The sequence below is a fragment of the Echinops telfairi genome, unplaced genomic scaffold (genome assembly GCF_000313985.2).
Source record: "Echinops telfairi isolate 266 unplaced genomic scaffold, ASM31398v2 ScPeMD7_3533;HRSCAF=4204_0, whole genome shotgun sequence".
NCBI classification, from domain to species: domain Eukaryota; kingdom Metazoa; phylum Chordata; class Mammalia; order Afrosoricida; family Tenrecidae; genus Echinops; species Echinops telfairi.
The window spans coordinates 8,229,390-8,249,462 of record NW_022107431.1 but is presented as its reverse complement, the minus strand read 5'-3'; the positions used below and the strand labels follow the sequence as shown (position 1 = coordinate 8,249,462).

Sequence of the window (20,073 nt, the reverse complement as noted above, 5' to 3'; positions counted from 1 at the left end):
TTTTTTTAATCATTTTATTAGGGGCTCATACAACTCTTATCACAATCCATACACACATCAATTGTGTAAAGTGCATTTGTACATTCATTGCCCCATTTTACTCTTTCACCAATTTTTTTTTATGCTTATGAGTTCAACTTCCCAATTTTTTCCTCTGTGGAATCTCCTTTTGATAGTAGATCTAAAATCTAGGTAAACCAAGGTGACCTAGATTTTTCTGTGGTGTTTTGTAGAATAGCTTTGTGCTTTAAATTTAGATCTGTGATCCATTTTGAGTTAATTTTTCTGAAAGATGTAAGTTCTGTGTCTTAATATTGATTTGTTTTTTCTTTAAACTCTATTTTGTTGTAGTTGAGCATCACACAGCAAAATATACTCCAATTCACCAGGGTCTTAGGTGTGCAATGGCACTGATTATCTTCTTCAAGTAATGCAGCCATTCTCACCCTCCCATGTTCCTATTGCTTCCTCATTAACATAAGCTCACTGCCCTCCAAGGTTTCACTCTTGAAAATCTTTCAAGTTAGTTGTGTGATTTTTACCCCATATGGATAGTCTTAAAAGAGCACCATGTTCCAGGCAGACATTCCTTATTATTTAGTTTTAAGGTATCAGAGTTTTGTTGCTGTTGTTATTACAAATTAAAGATTGTCTCGGGAGTACTTTCAGGGAATCATCCACCATTGATGGCTCCAGAAAGTCAAGACCCTGTGATACTTTGAAATTCTGTTCTGCATTTTCACCTTCTGATCAAACGTCTCCCTTGGAGTCTTTGATGACATTGTTCTGTAATGGTAGCCAGGTGCCATCCTGGCAAATACGGCAGTGAGCCTTTGTGGGACTCCTTTTTTATGAAACTCCACTCAGAAGAATTAAGACCCCTTCTACTCTGGTAATTATCTAAAATCCGATTTTTAAACCCGGCCGCAGGGACATGCCAGGGCCTCAGTGACATGCCAGGGCCTCAGTGTACCTTGTTAGGATACCATTTAGTCCAGTCGCTGTTCACTCGTTTCTAGGTCTCCTACATTTGTCCCTTGCCCACAGGGCTCACTTTGTTTAGATGCCTACTCAATGTCTTTTTGGTGGTGCCTCATCATCCTTGTCTTTTATGATCAAATCACCTTTAACATTGTCCTTTACAGCCTTAACTTTTACAACGCTCCTCGGAGGACTGGCTGAGCAACTCACTGTTTTGTTTTTCTCTTTTCCTTTCGTTACAGTGGAGTGAGGTTTGGCAGACAAAGGGCAGTGGGAGCAGCAACACAAAGGACACAATTACATGGGGCAGGAGAGAGTAGTTCTGTCTCCATAGAATGTGAAACTTCAGGTGTAGAGAGGGCTTTATGTGTTCTGTTCTGAAAGGGAGCTGGCAAAGACTTTTCAGGCCACAATTGGGTGTGGCTGATGAGATGTGTATCTCAGGTACCTCACTCTGCCTTGAGTACTGATGATGTGGTTGAGAGGAACAAAACTAGGCAGGAAAACCATTTGGAAGGCTCTTGAATAGCTCAGATGAGATCTGAATGAGGCGGCGGTAAGAGGGGATATTTCATAATATTTTTGGAGGTATAATCTACAGGACTGATGGAAGTTGGATGTTTGTGGGGGAAGAAATGAGGACAGTTAGGAAGGATCGCAGACGGCTGTCGGGGTCTATTTTGGGTGGCAGGGTGAGGGACAGAATATGTTGTTGTGTGCTGTCAAGTTAATGCCTGCTCTTTGCAAACAACCCTGCAAGACAGAGTTGAACTGCCTCATAGGGTTTCTTAGGCCATGATTGTTGGAAGCTGATCACCAAGTATTTTCTCCCAGGAAGACCCTGGTGAGTGTGGACCACTAATTTCAGCTTTGAACCCCATTGTGTTACCAGGGCTTCTAAGATCCTGCCCGGAAGGCTAAATGAAGGAACAACAAAATCTAGTTCAGGGAACTGAGAAAATAAAAGTATTTCTCCAAAATAGCGAAGAGAGTGGAGAATAGCGTTAGTTGCAAAAGTAAGCTTCAGTAAAATATGAGCTCTAGGTTGCGTATTTAAGAGGCTTCATCTGACTTCAGTGGAGTCAGAAGCAAGACTGCAGTGATTTGAATAATGAGAGAACTGTTAAAAGTTGAAACACTTTGGAAATTTTGTGGCCCAAAGAAACAAGGGCGGCCCTCTTAGGAGCTGGATGGACACCAAAGCTGTGACCAGGGTCTTTAAAATACCACCACCATGGGATTGGCCCACTTCTTTCTGGATATGGAAAAGGGTAAGGTAGTCTGGAAATGAAGTGGACTTGCTGACAACTGTGAACAACGGAGGGCCTGTCAGTCAAATGGGGGAGATAGAGGACGCAAGTGTTAGAAAGGATGGGAGTACGGCACTAGAGGAAGCCTACGGCCATCAAGTCCATTCAGACTCAGAGCGTTTGTATAGGACAGAGTAGGACTCCTCCGGAGAAAGAGAAGACTGTTGACTCCCATGAAGACAAGTCTCGGAAACCCTGAGGAGTGGCTGTTGGGATTGAACCCCTTGACTTGTGGTTAGCAACCCACACTGGGCTACCAGGGCTTCTGACAGTACTAGAGGGGGCGGCTGGAGGAAGTTGTTTTAAACAAGCAGCTGGCGGGATTGTTCTTAAGCAGGAAGGAGGGACACCTTGCCATCTTGATGGTATTAGATACTTGTCATTTAAAATGACTTGCTAACTCTACCTTCAGTTTTTGGGATCCAGCTATGCATAATCCATTGCCACCGAATCCTTCCCCCCTCTGGGCAACCACATGTGTTCAGGGCACAACCGTGCTCCTTTCACCCTCGGTGCCTCTGCGTTGGGTTCCTGTCACTTGTCGTTTGCTTAGCGAGGAAGCATTTGACCGTTGGTGCCCCTTCAGATAGCTCTACAGAGTTGTGTGTTCTGGCATGTGAGCTCATGTCTGAACTTTTCATTATGCTCTTTCTCATCTACATACAGTCTATATCATGCCCATCAGTCTATTTATCTAGCTGATTTTAAGTGTCTTAAGTTTACCAAGTGAACTATTTTCTTAAATATTTTACTGCTTACTTTATTTATAATGAAAATCTTAATCATTTCTGCTCTCCTTGGTGGTATTCCTCATTTTTTACAAGTCTTTTTGCCTGTCAACCCAAAATGGCTAGCGGAATAAAACTAATTTTTAAAACATTCCTTTACTTTTCTCTTCCCTAGCTCATGGAATTTGTTCTAGTGAGATCTGTCTCCTTTTTGTAACTAATACCTCCTTTCTGTTAAACCTGCGACCATCCTTTGTCAGATCTGTTTAGATTCTGTCAACTCCTCCATTGTTTATCTCATTCAGATAGCTTCCTCTGCTGGTAAGACCCTGAGAAATGTTACATGATCTTTTGATAAGCCCTGCCCTACTAATAGATATAATCATGTTCTTCAAAAAATTTTTCCTCCTACCCCAGTGACAGTGAAGATGTCAATAAATAATATATACTAGCTTAAGGCAAGAGAACATAAAAGGAATGTTTCTTTTTTATCAGGTACTATTAAGTACTGTATGTCCTATTGTTAATGAATGGAGAAAAGTGTTTGACTTTTCTACAATTGAGAATATTTTTGGAAATGTACTGCCAAGAAACCAGACTGATTAAGCTCTTGAGCTATATCTCACTAAGTGCTGGCCCTTGGGCTTTTACATCCTCAAGTTTTACTTTAGTTCTTATCTAGGTGGAGGGGCGGTTTTTTAAATGAGGGCGTTCAAAGGTTCATAGGAAAATTCCATGATTTTAAAATTTTTAATTTTCCATGAGCTTTTGAAGCCCCTTTTAGTTTGCTCTTCCCCATATTGATGATAAATCTGGCCTTGATTGTTACCAGACACTAAGCTTCAGACCTATTTCACTGTAAATCACTAAATATCCCTCCACTTGGGACTTTGTGCCCCTGAACAGTAACAGTGTTCCAGAGCCAGTACCTTCATAAAGGCTATGAGTCCATAGTGCGTGCAGCCTGATTGGCACTACGTGGTCGTCCCAAGTTATGCTTTTCAAAGTCTCCCTAAATGAAAGGTTATTTCTGTTTGCTCAATGAAACAGTATTAAATATATTCCTGGTCTTGTGTCTTTTAACAAATGGATGCTAGACATCAACTTGTTGAAATTTTAACTTTACTCCCGTTTAAGACTTAGCATGGAACATGGCATTTTGCACCAGATTTTTGTGTGTGTGAAGAAAGTCATGACATCAATACTGATTAAAACTGTATTTTATGTTTTAGAGGTACATTTTTAGAATGCTAATAAGTAGTATACAACTGAGGGTGAAATTGGAAGCTTCCGAGGGTGGGTGGAAAAGGCTAGACTCGGAGTCAGGAGACCTGAGGACTAGAATTCTAGTCTAATTTTTTATTATTTTACAGCTGGCTTATTTAGTCTCTCAAAAACAAACAAACAAAACAACAAACTAGATCAGTTCTCCTCCAACTTTACAGTTAATGTAACTGAAATCTCAAAAGATGAAAAATGAATTATTTACTTTGGCATAATTAAATACTTGGCATTTACTTTGGTTCTGTACAGTGTTGCTTTTATTTAGCTATAATGTAAACATAAACATGCCGCTGTAGAGTTAATTCCAACTCATAATGACCCTATAGGAAATAGATCTTCTCTGTAGGATTTCCAAGACCCCATAACTCATTATGGAGCAGGCTGCCTCATCTTTCTCCCGCAGAGCTGTTGGTGGGCTTGATCCACAGCCCTTTGGATTAGCAATGCAATACTTAATCCTTTGAACTACTAGGGTTCCTTTCCATGTAAATGTGGGAACTATATATTTTTTAATGTAGGGGTGCATGTGTCTCAAATTTTAATCGTACACCTAATATATGTATTTTTAAATTATCATGTAGAATAATTTCCATAAGCAGAAATAAAACAAACCAGTAGTAAACTAAAACTCTCACATAAATGATATTTACTGCATAATGAAAGATGATGAAAATCTTATCCCATTTTAACATGAAACATAATTATTTTTTTATTGGGAACATTCTTTAATTATAACATAACTTATAGTAACATTATAAGTCTATGTTAGCCAGTTTACAATGAATAGAGTATTAAACTTTGTCTTTATAATTAAACTTTGGTTTTTTTTTTACAGTGGATGTTAGTATTTTATATACATGTGTACAAAAGGGCTTCCAAAATGTCATGGGGCAATTCTTTATTCTTTTAAATGCTTTTATTGGGGGCTCTTATCTCATCACAATCCATATATTCATCCAGTGTGTCAAGCACCTTTGCACATATGCCTCCATCATCATTTTCAAAGCATTCTCTTCCCACTTGAGCCCCTGATAATCGGCTCCCTGTTTCTTTCCCTTCCCTCCCCCGCCCGCCCTCACGAACCCTTGATAAGTTATAGATTATTATTTCCATATCGCACATCGTCCTCTGTTGCCCCTCACCCACTTTTCCATTATTCATCCCCCTGGGAGGGGGTTATAGATTGATCCTTGTGATCAATTCCCCATTTCTTCTCCTCACCTTCCCCTAATCTCCTCCTGGTATCTCTACTAATGGTTGGCCCTGAGGGGTTTACCTATCTGGATTCCCTGTCTTGTGGGCTCTTATCTGTAACAGTGTGCATGATCTGGTCTAATCTGATTTGTAAGGTAGAATTGAGGTCATGATAGTGGGGTGAGGAAGAACTAGAGGAAAGTTGTGTGTTTTATCAGTGCTATACTGGGGCAATTCTATTATCTTCGAATTCCATTTTCCCGGGGATTTTTTCAAGCCCCCATGAATATACCAAAAACCCAACCCCATTCCCAGTGAGTGGATTTTAAATGTTATCCAAGGCTGTAAATCTTTACAGACTTAGGCTGCCACATTATTGTCTCACAGAGCGGCTGGTGAGCTCAGATGACATTTCGGTGGGCAGTGGAATGCTTTGACCAATGTGTCACCAGCGTTTCTATATGTATATAGATGTATTTGTGGGTATCGGGGTGGGGGCTACAGTTTGGGTTGGCTGGAAAGATAAAGCTTCTTTTTTTTTTTTTATAAAGCTTCTTAAAGGCTCCAAATATGAGAATAATCTAATCAAGCGACCTTAATTTCATTAGGAAGAACTTCAGATTAATAGAGAATGTTTCAGGTCAAAGGGGCAGAGGCTGTGTTCCTTTGATTTGGTAGTAATTCTTTCTTTGGTTTTGCACAGACCCAAATCCAGTACCTCAAGCAAGTTCAGCAGCCTAGCGTTGCCCAACTGAGATCAACCATGGTGGACCCAGCAATCAACTTGTTTTTCCTAAAAATGAAAGGTGAACTGGAACAGACTAAAGACAAACTGGAACAAGCCCAAAATGAACTGAGTGCCTGGAAGTTTACGCCTGATAGGTAAACAAATCATACTCCCCAGTCAAGACTTCCCTGACAGTCCCACTGCGAGAAAGCTGTGGTGGGACAGCCAAGTACTCGTTTCCACACCAAGACTCAGACTTTTTGAGCCAAAAAGCCACATTCTTATATTGTCCAGCTTGTAATGGTTAATGCAAAACTTACCAGATGAACCTTGTATTTCAGTTTTTCTCTCTTCCCCTCCCCTTGCTCAGAGGCCTGATGTCATCGGACTATTCCGAAGAAGTGGCTGCCTCCGAAAAATTCCCCTTCTAGGAATTTTAGACACTTGAGAGACATGTTTCTCTTTGAAGAAAATAGAGGGAGAAGCAGAAGTCTTAAGTCTGTGGCACACGGTGTCTTCAGACAGTTTGGAGGAATGAAAACCTAGAGATTTTAAATCATGAATTAAACATGTAAAATTCCAGTAAAATAGAAAAATGGAATATGCATCACTCTTAACCTTGAGCACAGTGACCTTGAGACACTGTATATTAGTTTTGCCAATAAGACTGTGGACTTTATGATTTGTTGTTGGACTTGTGGTCAGAACTGCAATGAGGTCATTTTGCCTTGAAAGGGTTTATTTGCTAAGAACCATCTTTCAATAGTCGAGAGAATCAACTGATAGATGTCAGTACGAGTAGCTCCTACATGAACCATTTTGTTAGGGGCTCTGTTACTCGATCGAGCCTTAAGTCATGCTTTTAATCAATGGTGTGTTCTCTGAATGATCTCTAATGCTGGAGACAATCTTCCCAAGGACTGTACAAACATGGAGGTGTGGTTGTCAAACTCAGGTTCGAACTGTTCAAAGCATTATAAACATTCATTTCATAACTAGATTGTATAAGGATATTGGCTGTGATGAGACGTCGACAACCCCACCCCCCACCCCCCCAAATAATGAAATCGATTGAATCCCTCTTCTATTTAACAGGCCCCTGTTGAAAGTGCATTGTGGTGGTGGTAGTGGGGGATGTGTTCCTTCATTGTATTGGGGCATTTTGTATTGCACTCATGATATTAAATGTGCCTTGAAATAGTTGGTTTTTTTTTTTAAGTTTGAGGTATATTATGATGACTTTGTTGTACTTTAACCTTTTAATTTGGGGGGCTGTGAAGAGCAGGTTGCTCTTGGAAAAAAAAAAACGTTTGTTGCTGTGCTCTTCAGAGTGAAGGAAAAGGCTCCCTGTGTCTCAATCTTGACAGACCTACTATTTTCCAGCTGCTACCATAAACAGAAGGAAATTTGACATTGGGCACTTTTTGACACTATCCCAAGATATGCAGTTATCAGCAATTAATGTGGGACAGCTTCACAGGGTGCCTTCCAGAAGATTGAGGCAGGACTGTGCTGAACTGTGGGCTGGCCTAAGTGAGACACTGAATTGAAAAGGTTTTTAGTGATCATTTTAGCAAATTTGTTTGCTCATTTAGATAAATGAGAAATTACTTTCTTCATGCTTCCATCCAATCCTGGAGGTGAATGTTTTCGTCAGCTCATTCTCTTAAGTCACCAATTCGAATTTTTACTTGGTGATCATGGAGTCTAAGATGAGTGGAAGATAAATGTTCCAGCTTGTCCCAGCGTTTAAGTGCAGTTTTAACAAGGGTGACTTAAGTTCCCTCTTAATCATTCAAATCAATTGTAAGTATCTTGTATGTTTGTGCTTTAGGGAACTGGTTTGTGGGGCAACAGGGTGGGTTCAAGAAGTTGTTTGTGTGACTTTTCAGCAAGAAATTCGCTTCTAAAATTCTCACCATTTGTGGGGGTTGGAGGGTAAGTAATAATCTGTTCAAAATGAGCTTATTGTGCAGCATTAAGGCTCCAGGGTAGGTAACAGTGGAAATGCCTAAAGTATTAGAAGTCCAAGTAACTCAAGGTTGTGTTATTAGCATGGATTCAAAATAACAAGCACCTTCCTTTGCCACTTAGGTAGTGGTCACCTTGAGGTCTTTTTTTTTTTAAATAGGTGATACATGGTTGTGTATAAAATTGAAACAGTGTAGAACAAGTAGTGATGAAAACTGAGGGTCACTTCTGGGAATGACCCTGACCTTACCCAGGCTAGTCTCTGGACTAGCTGAAACCATTGTTAACTTCTTGGGTTATCATCAAGCTCATTTACATGTACACAGATGATTTTATGTGTGTGTGTTTGACACAAATGTGATTATCCCATTTATACAGGTGTTTTACAGTTTTATTTTCCCCTTTGTGTTTCTCATTTAATAACCTGAATGTCTTCCCATGTTTTAGTACATCTAAATTATTTTTTATAGTTACGTAATTTTTTATTTTGATCACCTACAGGTGCATTTTTAATAAAAATTAGCTTTAAATCAGACTATATGGGATATTACGTGGAACAAACAATCATTCAAACAGTTTGGGGAGTAATTTAAATAGAATGGCCATTCACCCACCTAATCTTGGCTTTACTTTTGAGAGAGAAAATTCCCGGAAGTAGTTCTCCTTTCTACCTCAGTCAGTCAGCTATTTGGTTCTCAGGACAGTGCAGACACTTAAAAGTGTGGGGTGTTTCAGGATGGTGGCCATTTTCACTTTGCATTTAAACATGTAAGTCATTGGGTGAACATCTTTTCCCAAAGGGCCCAGCTCTTCCCTTTCATAGCCAGCAAATACATGGTGTTCATTTGATTTTCTCAGTTTTTCCTTTGAAAGTTTTTCTAATCACTTTGTGGATTCTTTTATTTTATTACCGGGTTGGAATTTTTTTCTTCATTTTAACAAGTTCCAAAGCGGCTCACTTTTCATTGAATTCTCGTCTTTCCTTTTTGTGATGTGATAACGCATAATGTGACTTTCATGACATCGCTAATAAAATGACAAAATGACAGCATGTTTAAAAACAGTTTTTATTTTAATATTTGTCTTAGCTATTGAATTTTACAAACAGGGATTATCTGAGAACAGGAATTTATGAAAGAAAAGGTATGGATTTTTATCAATGAGATACTTTTTGTCTTAGGATTTGTGATGTTTCCTGTGGGGTTTTAAATTAAGTTACAAATTAATGTTTTAGTTTTACAGGTGCCTTCTGTCCCAATCGTCATTAAATTCACGTACAAAGGAAGAAGTGCCAAGTTGGTTGGAAAACACAGATGCTAGAAAATGGTTTGTGGAGCCCCAGCAGTAAATGGGGGGCTCCGATGTCTTAGAGGATGTTTGCATACTTTCGGTTTCCCCCTCGTGTGGGTCCTAAGGGCATCTCAGCCCCTGTGAATTCTAGGGCTGGTGTGGGAAAGTGGAGCTGCAGTAGCAGTGAGCTGCAGGAGCTAAGAAAGCGGCCTGATGAAAGCCGCCTTCTCATTCTTGGCTTTCTCTGCGGGCTCCTTTGAACATTAGTGACCCAGGTTTTCCTGTACCACACATGGTTGTAAAGCAGTTTAAATCACAAACTTTTATCTGAATTAAATTTGGTTACACATACTAGATCTAAAGACCCTTGCAATACTGCTTCAAAGAATATTTTTAGAAGTTCTATGACAGGATGACAGGCTCAGTATGGGCTGAAGTAATATATTAGGCAACTGAAAACACTACCAAAAGAAAGAAGTACCAAAATGCTTCATTCCTATTTTTTCATTGGGGGAAAAAAAACAAACCACTAATAACCAGGAGGCTCATTCTGTATTTAACTCAATTACAAGAGTCTTATTAAACTATTCCTATTTAAGTTTCAAATATCACATATCTATATCAGCCCTTTAAAATGTCATCCAACAATCCCTTGTTATTGCTGAGGTTTAACAACTTTTAAAAAAAATGTATGACAGTGTTTGATAACGATTTTGTGATAATTATATATAGATTCCTGAATTAACAAGTTGCAAGGAACCCTGGTGGTGCATTGGTTGAGTGCATGGGAGAAAGATGTGACAGTGTGTCCCCATAGAGAGTGGTCTTGGAAACACCAGGGGCAGTTCTGCCCTGTTTTGTAGGGCCTCTCTGAGTTGGCGTCAACTCCAAGGCACACAACAACATGGGATGCAACACTAGCAGTTGGAAGTCAGTGTGTTGACAGGATGGCACTCCTGTTTTAGTAAAGGAGTTAGTAAATATTTAGTACTTATAAGCAACTCCTATCTTAGATTTGTGTCTTTAAGGATATTATTTTATAACGTGACTAAAGTCTCAATTATGTGTCAACTTTGATAGAAACTTGTTGCGGCTGTGTCCCAATTTAAGACTGCACAACAACCAAAAAAATTAGTTAAATAAGAGATTGGTGACTATAAAGAGCCTTAACAAAACAAAAACTGGTTAATGAACACATCTCATTCCATGCAGTAGATCTATTCTGGCAAGTGTGCGAGAGTAGTGTAATTGAATACAGTGCCTATTATGAAGACCGCTACATGCATTTCCAGCAAGAATAAATATCACCATTCTTATTTGTAGTTATTTTTTCTCTTACAGTTTTATTGGCACATAATCCACATGTACAATTCAGTTGTTGAATCATATCAAGAAGACTTGTACATTCATTACCACAATCCATTTTAGAACATCTTCCCCACTCCCCACTTCATGGTTAAATTGCCTTTAAAATGAGTTGTATGATCACATTCAGTTCTAGTGTTCCCTCCCACACCTGCCTTAATGGTTTACCCCTCAAGTCCTTTTACCCTCCCCATCTACCCTACACACACCCCTTACAAATCCTTGTATCAGTTATCTCTGTGCAGCCACTCCGTGTGTGCTTCACAAACTAGTAAACCCAGCAGAAACAATAAAGAACAAAAATGAAATAAAGTAGTAAGGATAAAACAATAGTACTCTAAAGATAATACAAACTGAGTAAGAAAGAAAGGACCACAATATTTTAAAAGCCAGGAAAGAAATTTTTGTCATGGAACAAGCAAGAGACCCTGAGCAAATTCAGTTTGAGTTGGGGGGGGGGGGCAACTGACTATCAAGCCTGATTGTAGGTATTGATTTTCTTGTGGTATATCTCAAAGAAATAAACATTTGTAATATATGTTGCATGTAACTTTGCAAGAACTTTCCTGCTCAGTAAAGCCAATAAGGACCTTAAAATCATTAATGTTGATATAAACTTGACCTGTTCATATTTCGAATTATAATTTAAAGTGAGATTGGTTTCAGGTCAATGATTAATATAATAGAGGCAATAATGGCCATGTGGGGCACGTTTTACATAAGGTTTCTTTTTTCCTGCTGTTTGGACACAACACTGAGATGCAGAAGATGGCTGTGTTCCAGAGAAGAAGATGGTAATTATAGGGCATCTTACTGTGACAGTTCTGTACATGCTACATTGATCACCATAATAACTGTAAGCAAAGAAGCATGTTGAGAGTGTTGTCTTCATTTTGTGATGAATAACTCTTTCCTTTGCAGCCAAACAGGCAAAAAGTTAATGGCGAAGTGTCGGATGCTTATCCAGGAGAATCAAGAGCTTGGAAGGCAGCTGTCCCAGGGACGGATTGCACAGCTTGAAGCAGAGTTGGCTTTGCAGAAGAAATATAGTGAGGAGCTTAAAAGCAGTCAGGATGGTAAGGGATGTTTTGAAAAGTTTGCTTAACTTTGCACTGGCTTTTAAAAACTGCCAGGCATGACTCGTGGTTATCGAGTCCATACGTTGCTAACCTTTACCTAGAGTTACTCATTGAAAATTGGAAGTGGAACATTTCTAATTGAGAAGAAAAGTAAAGAGACAAAATTATTCTAGTGTGTGTTAGTGTTGGTTTGTTATTGGTGGTAGTATTTTTCCCACCCTCTTCCATTGTTCATTGTGCAAACTAAGAGTTTACTCTGGGTGGTGGGGAGGCACTTAGAAAGACCTTTAGATTCCTAAAGTGTTAAATAGATGTGTGGATTTATATTCTTTACTCAGAAGAATAGCTTCTTTGAGACATTTCTCCAAGCCAACCTTAGGAATGGTTGGCTGTTCCTGGTAGTCTGAAATAGATCATTGGTTGTATTTGTGACATCCTGTTCATGAATAAGAAATTTATTTTTTTTCTTAGGTTTGCTAAGACAACCCAAGTTTCTCCCCCCACCCTCTCCCTCTGTAAGCGTGCTGTTTCTGTGTGGTTTTCCTTTTTGTGAGGAAGAATAGTATAGTAAGGAAAAGACAATCTTGGAACATTCACGTGAGAATTTGTGTATCTGATAGTTTACTTGCAAAGAGTTGTAGTCAAATAATGTCTTTAAAAAGTACTTTTTCCACAAAAAAAGTACTTTTTCAAGTGGATAATTAACTCTTGATGTTTGTAAAATTTATGTTGGTTTAATATGGCAGTGAAGTTTTTTATTTTTTAAGAATTTTAAGACAATTTCCAGCAATTATTTATGTGGCCTGTGGTTCCGGATCCAGTAAGGCAAGTAACCACATGGGCCTCTCTGGAGTATTAGGGGACCATGCTATTTCCTTGAAGGCCAAGCCTGCTGGTGAACAAAGGGCCTGGCCATTTGGCCCAGCAGTAAACCTGGGTTTGAGTTTTCTGGCTTTAGCCACTTGTAAGGGGGCAATTCCAAAAGATGATAGAAAGATTCCATTATCTTTTATTCCATTTTCCCAGAAATTTTCTGGAGCCCCCTTATACATGGTTAGAAGTTTGGCTCAATATAAACTCTTGATGTTAAGTGCTATCTGTCCCCCAAATAAACTCATCCTTGCATTACTGTTTTAAAATTCTAAGCACAGTTTTTAAAACATAGTGTTGTACTTTGAGACTTGTTTGTTTGCTTGATAAATGTTTACTGGCTGCCTGGCTTTGTGGGAGCCACTAAATAGTCACATATATGTGCTAAGTGAGATTAAAGTAGGTTTGGCTCTCCTTTGCACAGAACTGAATGACTTCATCATTCAACTTGACGAAGAAGTTGAGGGAATGCAGAGTACCATTCTAGTTCTTCAGCAGCAACTGAAGGAGACTCGCCAGCAGCTGGCTCAGTATCAGCAGCAGTCTCAAGCCTCTGCCCCAAGTACCAGCAGGACTACATCTTCTGAGCCTGTGGAGCAGGCTGAGGCCACCAGTAAAGACTGCAGTCGCCTGGCCAACGGACCAAGTAATGGCAGCTCCTCCCACCAGAGGACGTCTGGGTCTGGATTTCATAGGGAGGGGAGCGCAGCTGAAGACGGCTTTCCTCCTTCTCCAGGGAATGGGAGTAAGGTCTCCAACAGCTCTGACGAGAGAACTGGCAGAGGAGGTAGTAGTTACATAAACCAACTCAGTGCGGGGTATGAAAGTGTAGACTCTCCCACGGGCAGTGAAAACTCTCTCACACACCACTCAAATGACACAGACTCCAACCCCGACCCTCAAGAGGAGAAAGCAGTGAGCGGGAAAGGTAACCGAACTGCGGTTTCCCGCCACGTCCAGAATGGCTTGGACTCAAGTGTGAGTGTACAGGGTTCGGTTTTGTAATATTTTCTTCTAGCAAATTTTTATACAGTGTCATTTAATTTGAGGAAGGATACTGTCCAGAAAATTAATGCATACTTTTGTCACAATTTGCCTTTTTGGTGGGGTTTTTTGTGTGTGTTTGTTTGGGGGTTTTGTTTTTTCCTTTTTTTTTTTTTTTTTTTTTTTGCTTCGATACCTCTGCCACTTTGGAAATTGTAACAGTTAATTACTTTAAATGTTGTTAAAAGAACATTTGTGTAGGGTCGTTATTTTTATATGAGTTAATGTGAAGTTGTAAATGGAAATCTTTCTTAAAGTATAACACAATGATGTCTGTACAAATAAATGTGTGTATATCTAGAACCTGTGCTGTGTAAGGGCATTCTGACTCATGCTGTTCTGCTTACACAACAGTCAGACTTGTTGTAGTGGATGTGGGTGAGGACGGCCACTTTGCCCAGGACAGTACTTTTATCACTAAGAGCTGACTTGCTGGTGGAGCCCTAGAGTAGTTTTCAGTGTTAGATACAGTTTTCTCCACATACATCTGTGCGTTTGCTCTTTAAGTGACTGAATGTTTAAGAAATTGTGTGCATAGTTGCTCAGTTTTTATAAACCGTTGTATCCTGTTAATGCATATTGCTCTGTGACTCCAATATATCTTACCTGTACTGACCAAACCTAAATAAAAATTTTTATTGTAGCTTCCTCCTTCGTCATTGTTTGTGGTGGTGTTTACAATTTGTCTTTCATTTTCACAGACTTGTCCTTCAACACTCTCCAAAGGGGAGACCACAGTCCAGTCTGGTTTTGTGAACTGTTTTCTTTCTATGTAGTCAGCACTGTTTGTTTAAAACACTGCCCAGTGCTAGTACTGATTTTTTTACTAAGACAATCTCTGCTAATACATTAGTAAACCTATGGGCTGGGAAGTATAATTAGTAGACTAAAGGAGAAAATGTTTCCAAGATATTAATCTGTCAAAGAGTGCATCATTTTCTCCTCATATAAATTTTAAATACCAAGGTCTGCGGTGTTGAATGGCTTTAGAATATAAAAATAGTGAATAAATGAAAGAATGGATTTTTCCCACAAATGTTGTGGAGCCTCCTTGCACAGTTGAAATGAATTGTCATTTTTGTTAGAAGCAAAATCGTTGCAGTCGGCATGCATTATAATAAAAAAATCTCAGAAGTGCTTTTTAAACTTGAAAATGTGGAGCATCTTATTTAAAATTACCTGCTGTGTGTTTGCTTTGTTAGCTGGTCTACAGGTGTATCTGTGGTCTTGTGGTGTAATGACTTGTTTCTTACTTGATTTGTGCCATCAGCTTAGGTGAATAATGAGTGGTACATAAAATTAAATTGCTTATGACAATTTAACATTTTGGTTTAGACTGAAATACTAAATATTCCCCTGATGTATTAACTACCATGGCCCTTGCAAAGGAGCCCTGGTGGCGGGGTGGGGTTAGGCGTTGGGCTGCTAACCTCAAGGTCCAAGGTTAGACCCCACCAGCCACTCCTCTGGAGGAGAGGCTTTCTGCGCTAAACATTCCGTCTCTAAAGTGCAAAAGGGACCGTTTCACTGGGATTGCTATGAGTAGAACCAGCTCGTAGGAGTGGGCTTGGTTTGGTTTGGTTGCCTTTGAAAGGGAGCCTTAGCAGCCTGTTGGGTAAGTGTGGGGCTGCTGACTCAAAGTCCTTAATCCAGACCTACTAAGTGCTCGCAGAACCATGAGGTGGGTGGTTTACACCAACAGGTGTAGGAGACCCTACTTCTCTGTTCTGTGGGTGTTGGAATCAACTCGTTGACAGTGGTTTTAGTTGGGGGAGCCTTTGTGTAGTTTTACTTCAACTCCCGGAATGTAAACAAAAGTGCAATTCTTGATTGTTGGTGTAAATCATCAATTGAAAAAATTTGACATAGACCTGTTAAGTGACATTACCAACTCAAGTTCCTGTTGAGTTCAGTACTTCACTAATTCAACATAAAGCCGCCCATTTGTATGTAGTCAACACTTCATTTCTGGCATGGAGTTGCTCTCTCAGCTGGTATAACTGATAATGAATAGGAGGAGCCGGTAGATCATAGGGAGGCTGAGGAGTCTTCTGGAGGAAAGGTTTTTACCACTTTGTGTTACGTGAGAGCTACATGACGGGCAAATTCACTTCTGTGCTTCAGGTTTTCTCCATAAAAGAGCACCATATACGCTAATGCTTGTTGAGCTGCTAAGCCGGCCGCAATGCCAGGCTCAAAACTACAGCGGATGTAGCTGTTACAGTATCTCAGAGTGAAGCCCTTTGTCAAATGCAAATTTTGTCCAAATACAAATGTTAATTTGACCATTTCTGCCAAGAGAGAACAGCTCGTCCCTTTAATGAAACAGACTGTGACGTCTTTGATGGGACCAAGATGAGGCTTTCTACTCCTCTAAAGAGTTACAGTCTCGGATCCCCACAGGAGCAGTTCTACCCTGTCCTGGAGGGTCACTGTGAGCCCGAAACTACTAGATGGCAATGAGGTTGTTTTCGGTTTTGAGCTTGACATCTTTGAAAATCAAAAACTCCACCTGGATGGATTTCCTCTGGTACCAAGTAAATTCCAGCTAATAGTGGCCCCATGTGGTAGCGAGTAGAACTGCCTCTGCTTGCTTCATCTCCAGCGAAGCAGGCCTGCTAGTCAAGTTCCCACCACCAGCCATTTGGTTAGCAACACACATCGTTGGTGCCATTTGGGCCTTAAAAGTGCATTACTTATCCCTAAAGGGGACAACTGAGAGTGCCTGAGCAGACTTTGGGTAGCTCCTGGAAGCAGAGAAATGTAGCATTTGACAAAAACAGGAACTGGATGAGTTTTTCCCCCAAGAAGATTAATATTAAGAACGAACAGCTTGACCAAAACTCAGGATTAGGAAGAAAACATTGATGATCATAACTAGAGTTGTACTAATATTGGGGGTGGGGTGGGGGTTACTAAAAGTTCATGGAAAATTTGAATTAATATGAAGTGGAATTTTTCCAAGATATTTTAAAAGCCCCAGCAATTTTCCCCCCAACGTTGTGTGCTTCCAGGCCAAGGACTGAAGTATTTTACGTGTATTATTTTCACTATCTCATTATGTGAGGCAGGCATTTGTTATCCCCACTTAGAGAAAAGGGGCATTGGGCTCTACAGAGGGTTAAGGAACCACCAAGGGTTAGGCCTCTTCCACCTGGTTCTCTCAAGCTGTCATTAAGCTCTTGGCTAGTGTCCCCTTGAAGGTGGTCCTGAGCCAATCCTGATTCTAAGGACCCTTAGTTGTGCTCTTAGCTTTCTTGCTTCTGCTTCTGTCACCACTAAAAAAGAAACGTCTGAGTGCTTGGAGATTCAATGATTGCTGCTTGTTGTGACAAATACTTAGAGATGGGAACAATGACACGAAATAGGAATGCAATAAGAAATCGTGATCTCCACAATTTTAAGAATATGGGTGACCAGTGCAATCAGCTGGCTAAGAAGGTTTGGTTCAGTAGTGCCTCAGAAGTGATTTGTTTGGCCCTTGATGCAAAGAGGGCTATCAAATGGGGTGGGGAGTGGGAGGGAGAAGAGACACAGGATTTTCTTTGAGATTGCCTGTTTGCCTTCTCTTCAGATAAGGGTTGGAATCATGACTGGGAAGAGTTTAAAGTGCTTGTACATAGAATTCAATACGTTCCTTCTCTTGCCCTTTGGGCTATCTGTGATGTAACTGACCACTGGGTTCTGAGACACTTCTGACAATTTTCTTCACATTCCCGGTTTTTTTTTTTTTAATCAATTTATTGGGGCTCATAAAATTCATCGCAATACATAGATCAATTGTGTAAAGCACATCTATACATTTGTTGCCTTCATCATTCCCAAAATTCGCTTGCCTCTTGGGTTCCCGGAATCAGCTCATTTTCCTTCAACCCCCCCCTTCCCCTCCCTCTGCCCCCTCCCCCACATTCCCGGTTTCTTATCCTAAATTGTGGTTTGTCCTCTCAATCATTGCATACGGCTCTTCAATGGTGGATAATGGCATTAGCTTTGATCCTGACCCATCATGGAAGTGTTGGGCTACCCTGGTAAGGAGTGTGTTGCGCATCTGCAGTACGAGTCTGGTCCATGCTGTGGCTTGCTCCTCTTTCACTTGGTGAATCCTGCCTCTGGCCAAAACCCTGCCTACACACCTACTACTGTTTGTGGAACTGAGCCACGAGTGGTGGTGAGCAAGACCCCTTGGGAGTAACTGGCCAGCACTGCTCTAGCCCATCGGAGACAGGTGGAGTTCATGGTAGCTCCTGATTCACTCCAGTTTACCACTCTAGGTAGCATATGGCCCTAGGTCTAGAGATAATTTTTTAAATGATTCTTTTCTTCTTCACCATTTCCCCCCACCTCTTCACTCAGCCTCATCTGGCTCATAAGATAACATAGACGTATACTCATATCGAATGATGAGGGCAATGAATGTACAAATGCGCTTTACACAATTGATGTATGGATTGTGATAAGAGTTGTATGAGCCCCTAATAAAATGACTGGGGGGAAAAAAGTATACGCATATCAATGAGCAGTTGTGTAATGAGCCTCGGAGGACAGGTTCTGTGTGTAAGAAGCAGATAGCAAAGATTTGCTCTTAAGTTTCTCGATAGGGCTGGTAGGAAGCCATGGAATAGATTCCTTGTATTACGAACAGCCTTTGCATATTCCTGTGCTAGACACTGAAGGTTGGACAATGAATAAGGGTTCACCACAGAACAATTAATGCATTGTGAATTATGGATTATGGTGCTGGCAAAGAATATTGAAAGTATTGCGGGCTGTCAGAAGAATGAACAAATCTGTCTTGGAAGAAGTACAGCTACCAATGTCCTTAGAAGAGAGAATGGTGAGACTGTCTCACAGACTTTGCATCAGGAGAGGCTAGTCCCTGGAAAGGGGCATTATGCATGGTAGAGGCAATGAAAAAAGGAAGACTCCCAACGAGATGGGATGACAGTGGCCACAAGAATGGACTCAACACTTGTGAAGAAGGCACAGGACGGGAATATTGATTGTACTCGCCAAGTTGGAACAGACTGATGGTAGTTAACCATATAGGCAGGCACTGCCATAAAGTATATGTTTGCACTCAGTTGCACTTAATCTCATGCTAGACACTGCATGAAGCTGTTTCATGAGATAACCTTGCAAATTTATAGTCTAGTAGAGGAGGTGGATCGAACTAGGAATTAGAACATTTGAGTGCAAAGCGAAAGTGAGGGCACATCAGCTGCAGGTGACAAGAATGCCTGGGAGAAGTGACATTTGAGTGGCGTGCCATGGAGAAATTTCTGGCTTGGTTAACAAACTATTCATACCACTCACTGGCGCTTTGATTAGAAAAAATAGGAAGAGATTTGTTCAGCTTGATGTGTCTAAGGAGCATTTAAAGGAGTTCTGGTGGGGGGACCAAATGATGAATGGCTTGAACAGTTGGATGCAGATTGGTTTGAAATTAACCCCCCACCTAATTCATAATTAAAAATTAAATAAGCCCTGATGGTATGTGTTGAACTGCTAATCACAAGGTCAGAGGTTCAAACCCACTAACCGCTCCATGGGAGAAAGATGAGGCTATGAACTAATATTTTGTTGCCTCAGAAACCTGGGAGTTGAAATTGACTCAAAAGCCGTGGGGGGTTTTTGTTTTGTTTTGATGGAACATTTAAAGAGTCCTGGTGGCGCTGTTAAGCACTGGGCACTGGACGGCTACCTACAATGTCATTGGTTCAAGCCCCGGCCACTTTGAGGGAGAAAGATGAGGCAGTCTGCTTCTGTAAAGATTTATTGCTTTGAAACTGAAGAGCAGTTCTCTTCATACAAACCTCGCACCAAGACCTCTCAGAGAATGAGAAGCTTGAATTGCTGTGTGTTCTGGGAGTGGGGTGGGAATGAGGAAGGACTGGGATGGAGGTGGCAGTTACAAATGTGAATTGCTTTCACCATCAAAAGTTGTACACAGAATTAGGCAGTGTGAAGGGGTGAAGGAAAAGCTAGAGGAGGTTTTCACAAAGGACTTGGGAAGGTTTCACTTTCCATCAGGACGCAGGTGACCATCTAGGCGGAGCCAGAGCAAGCTGTATGAAACCCAAGTACGGAGGCAAGGATTTGAACTCTTCCAGGACAGTGGGAGCCCAGGGTTCCAGGAGTCGGGCTAGACTGGGGCTAGCGTGAGGGGACAGTAGAGGAGGTAGCCAGAGCTGAGGCAAGAAGTGGTTGGGGCCAGATTTTGAATTTGGCCT

General features: G+C 40.7%; 1 protein-coding gene across 1 annotated transcript in view; it reads left to right on the top strand.

Annotated features, from left to right (window-relative positions):
* The window catches only part of LOC101656775 (WT1 associated protein), a 29,489-nt gene extending 14,998 nt beyond the window's left edge, over nt 1–14,491 (top strand). Inside the window, exons 6-8 of the mRNA XM_004701923.2 lie at nt 6,201–6,379; nt 11,772–11,926; nt 13,224–14,491. Coding sequence (XP_004701980.1) covers nt 6,201–6,379; nt 11,772–11,926; nt 13,224–13,804 — 915 coding nt within the window. The 3' untranslated portion in view covers nt 13,805–14,491. The remainder of the gene's footprint in view (nt 1–6,200; nt 6,380–11,771; nt 11,927–13,223) is intronic.
* Nucleotides 14,492–20,073: the final 5,582 nt, after the last annotated feature.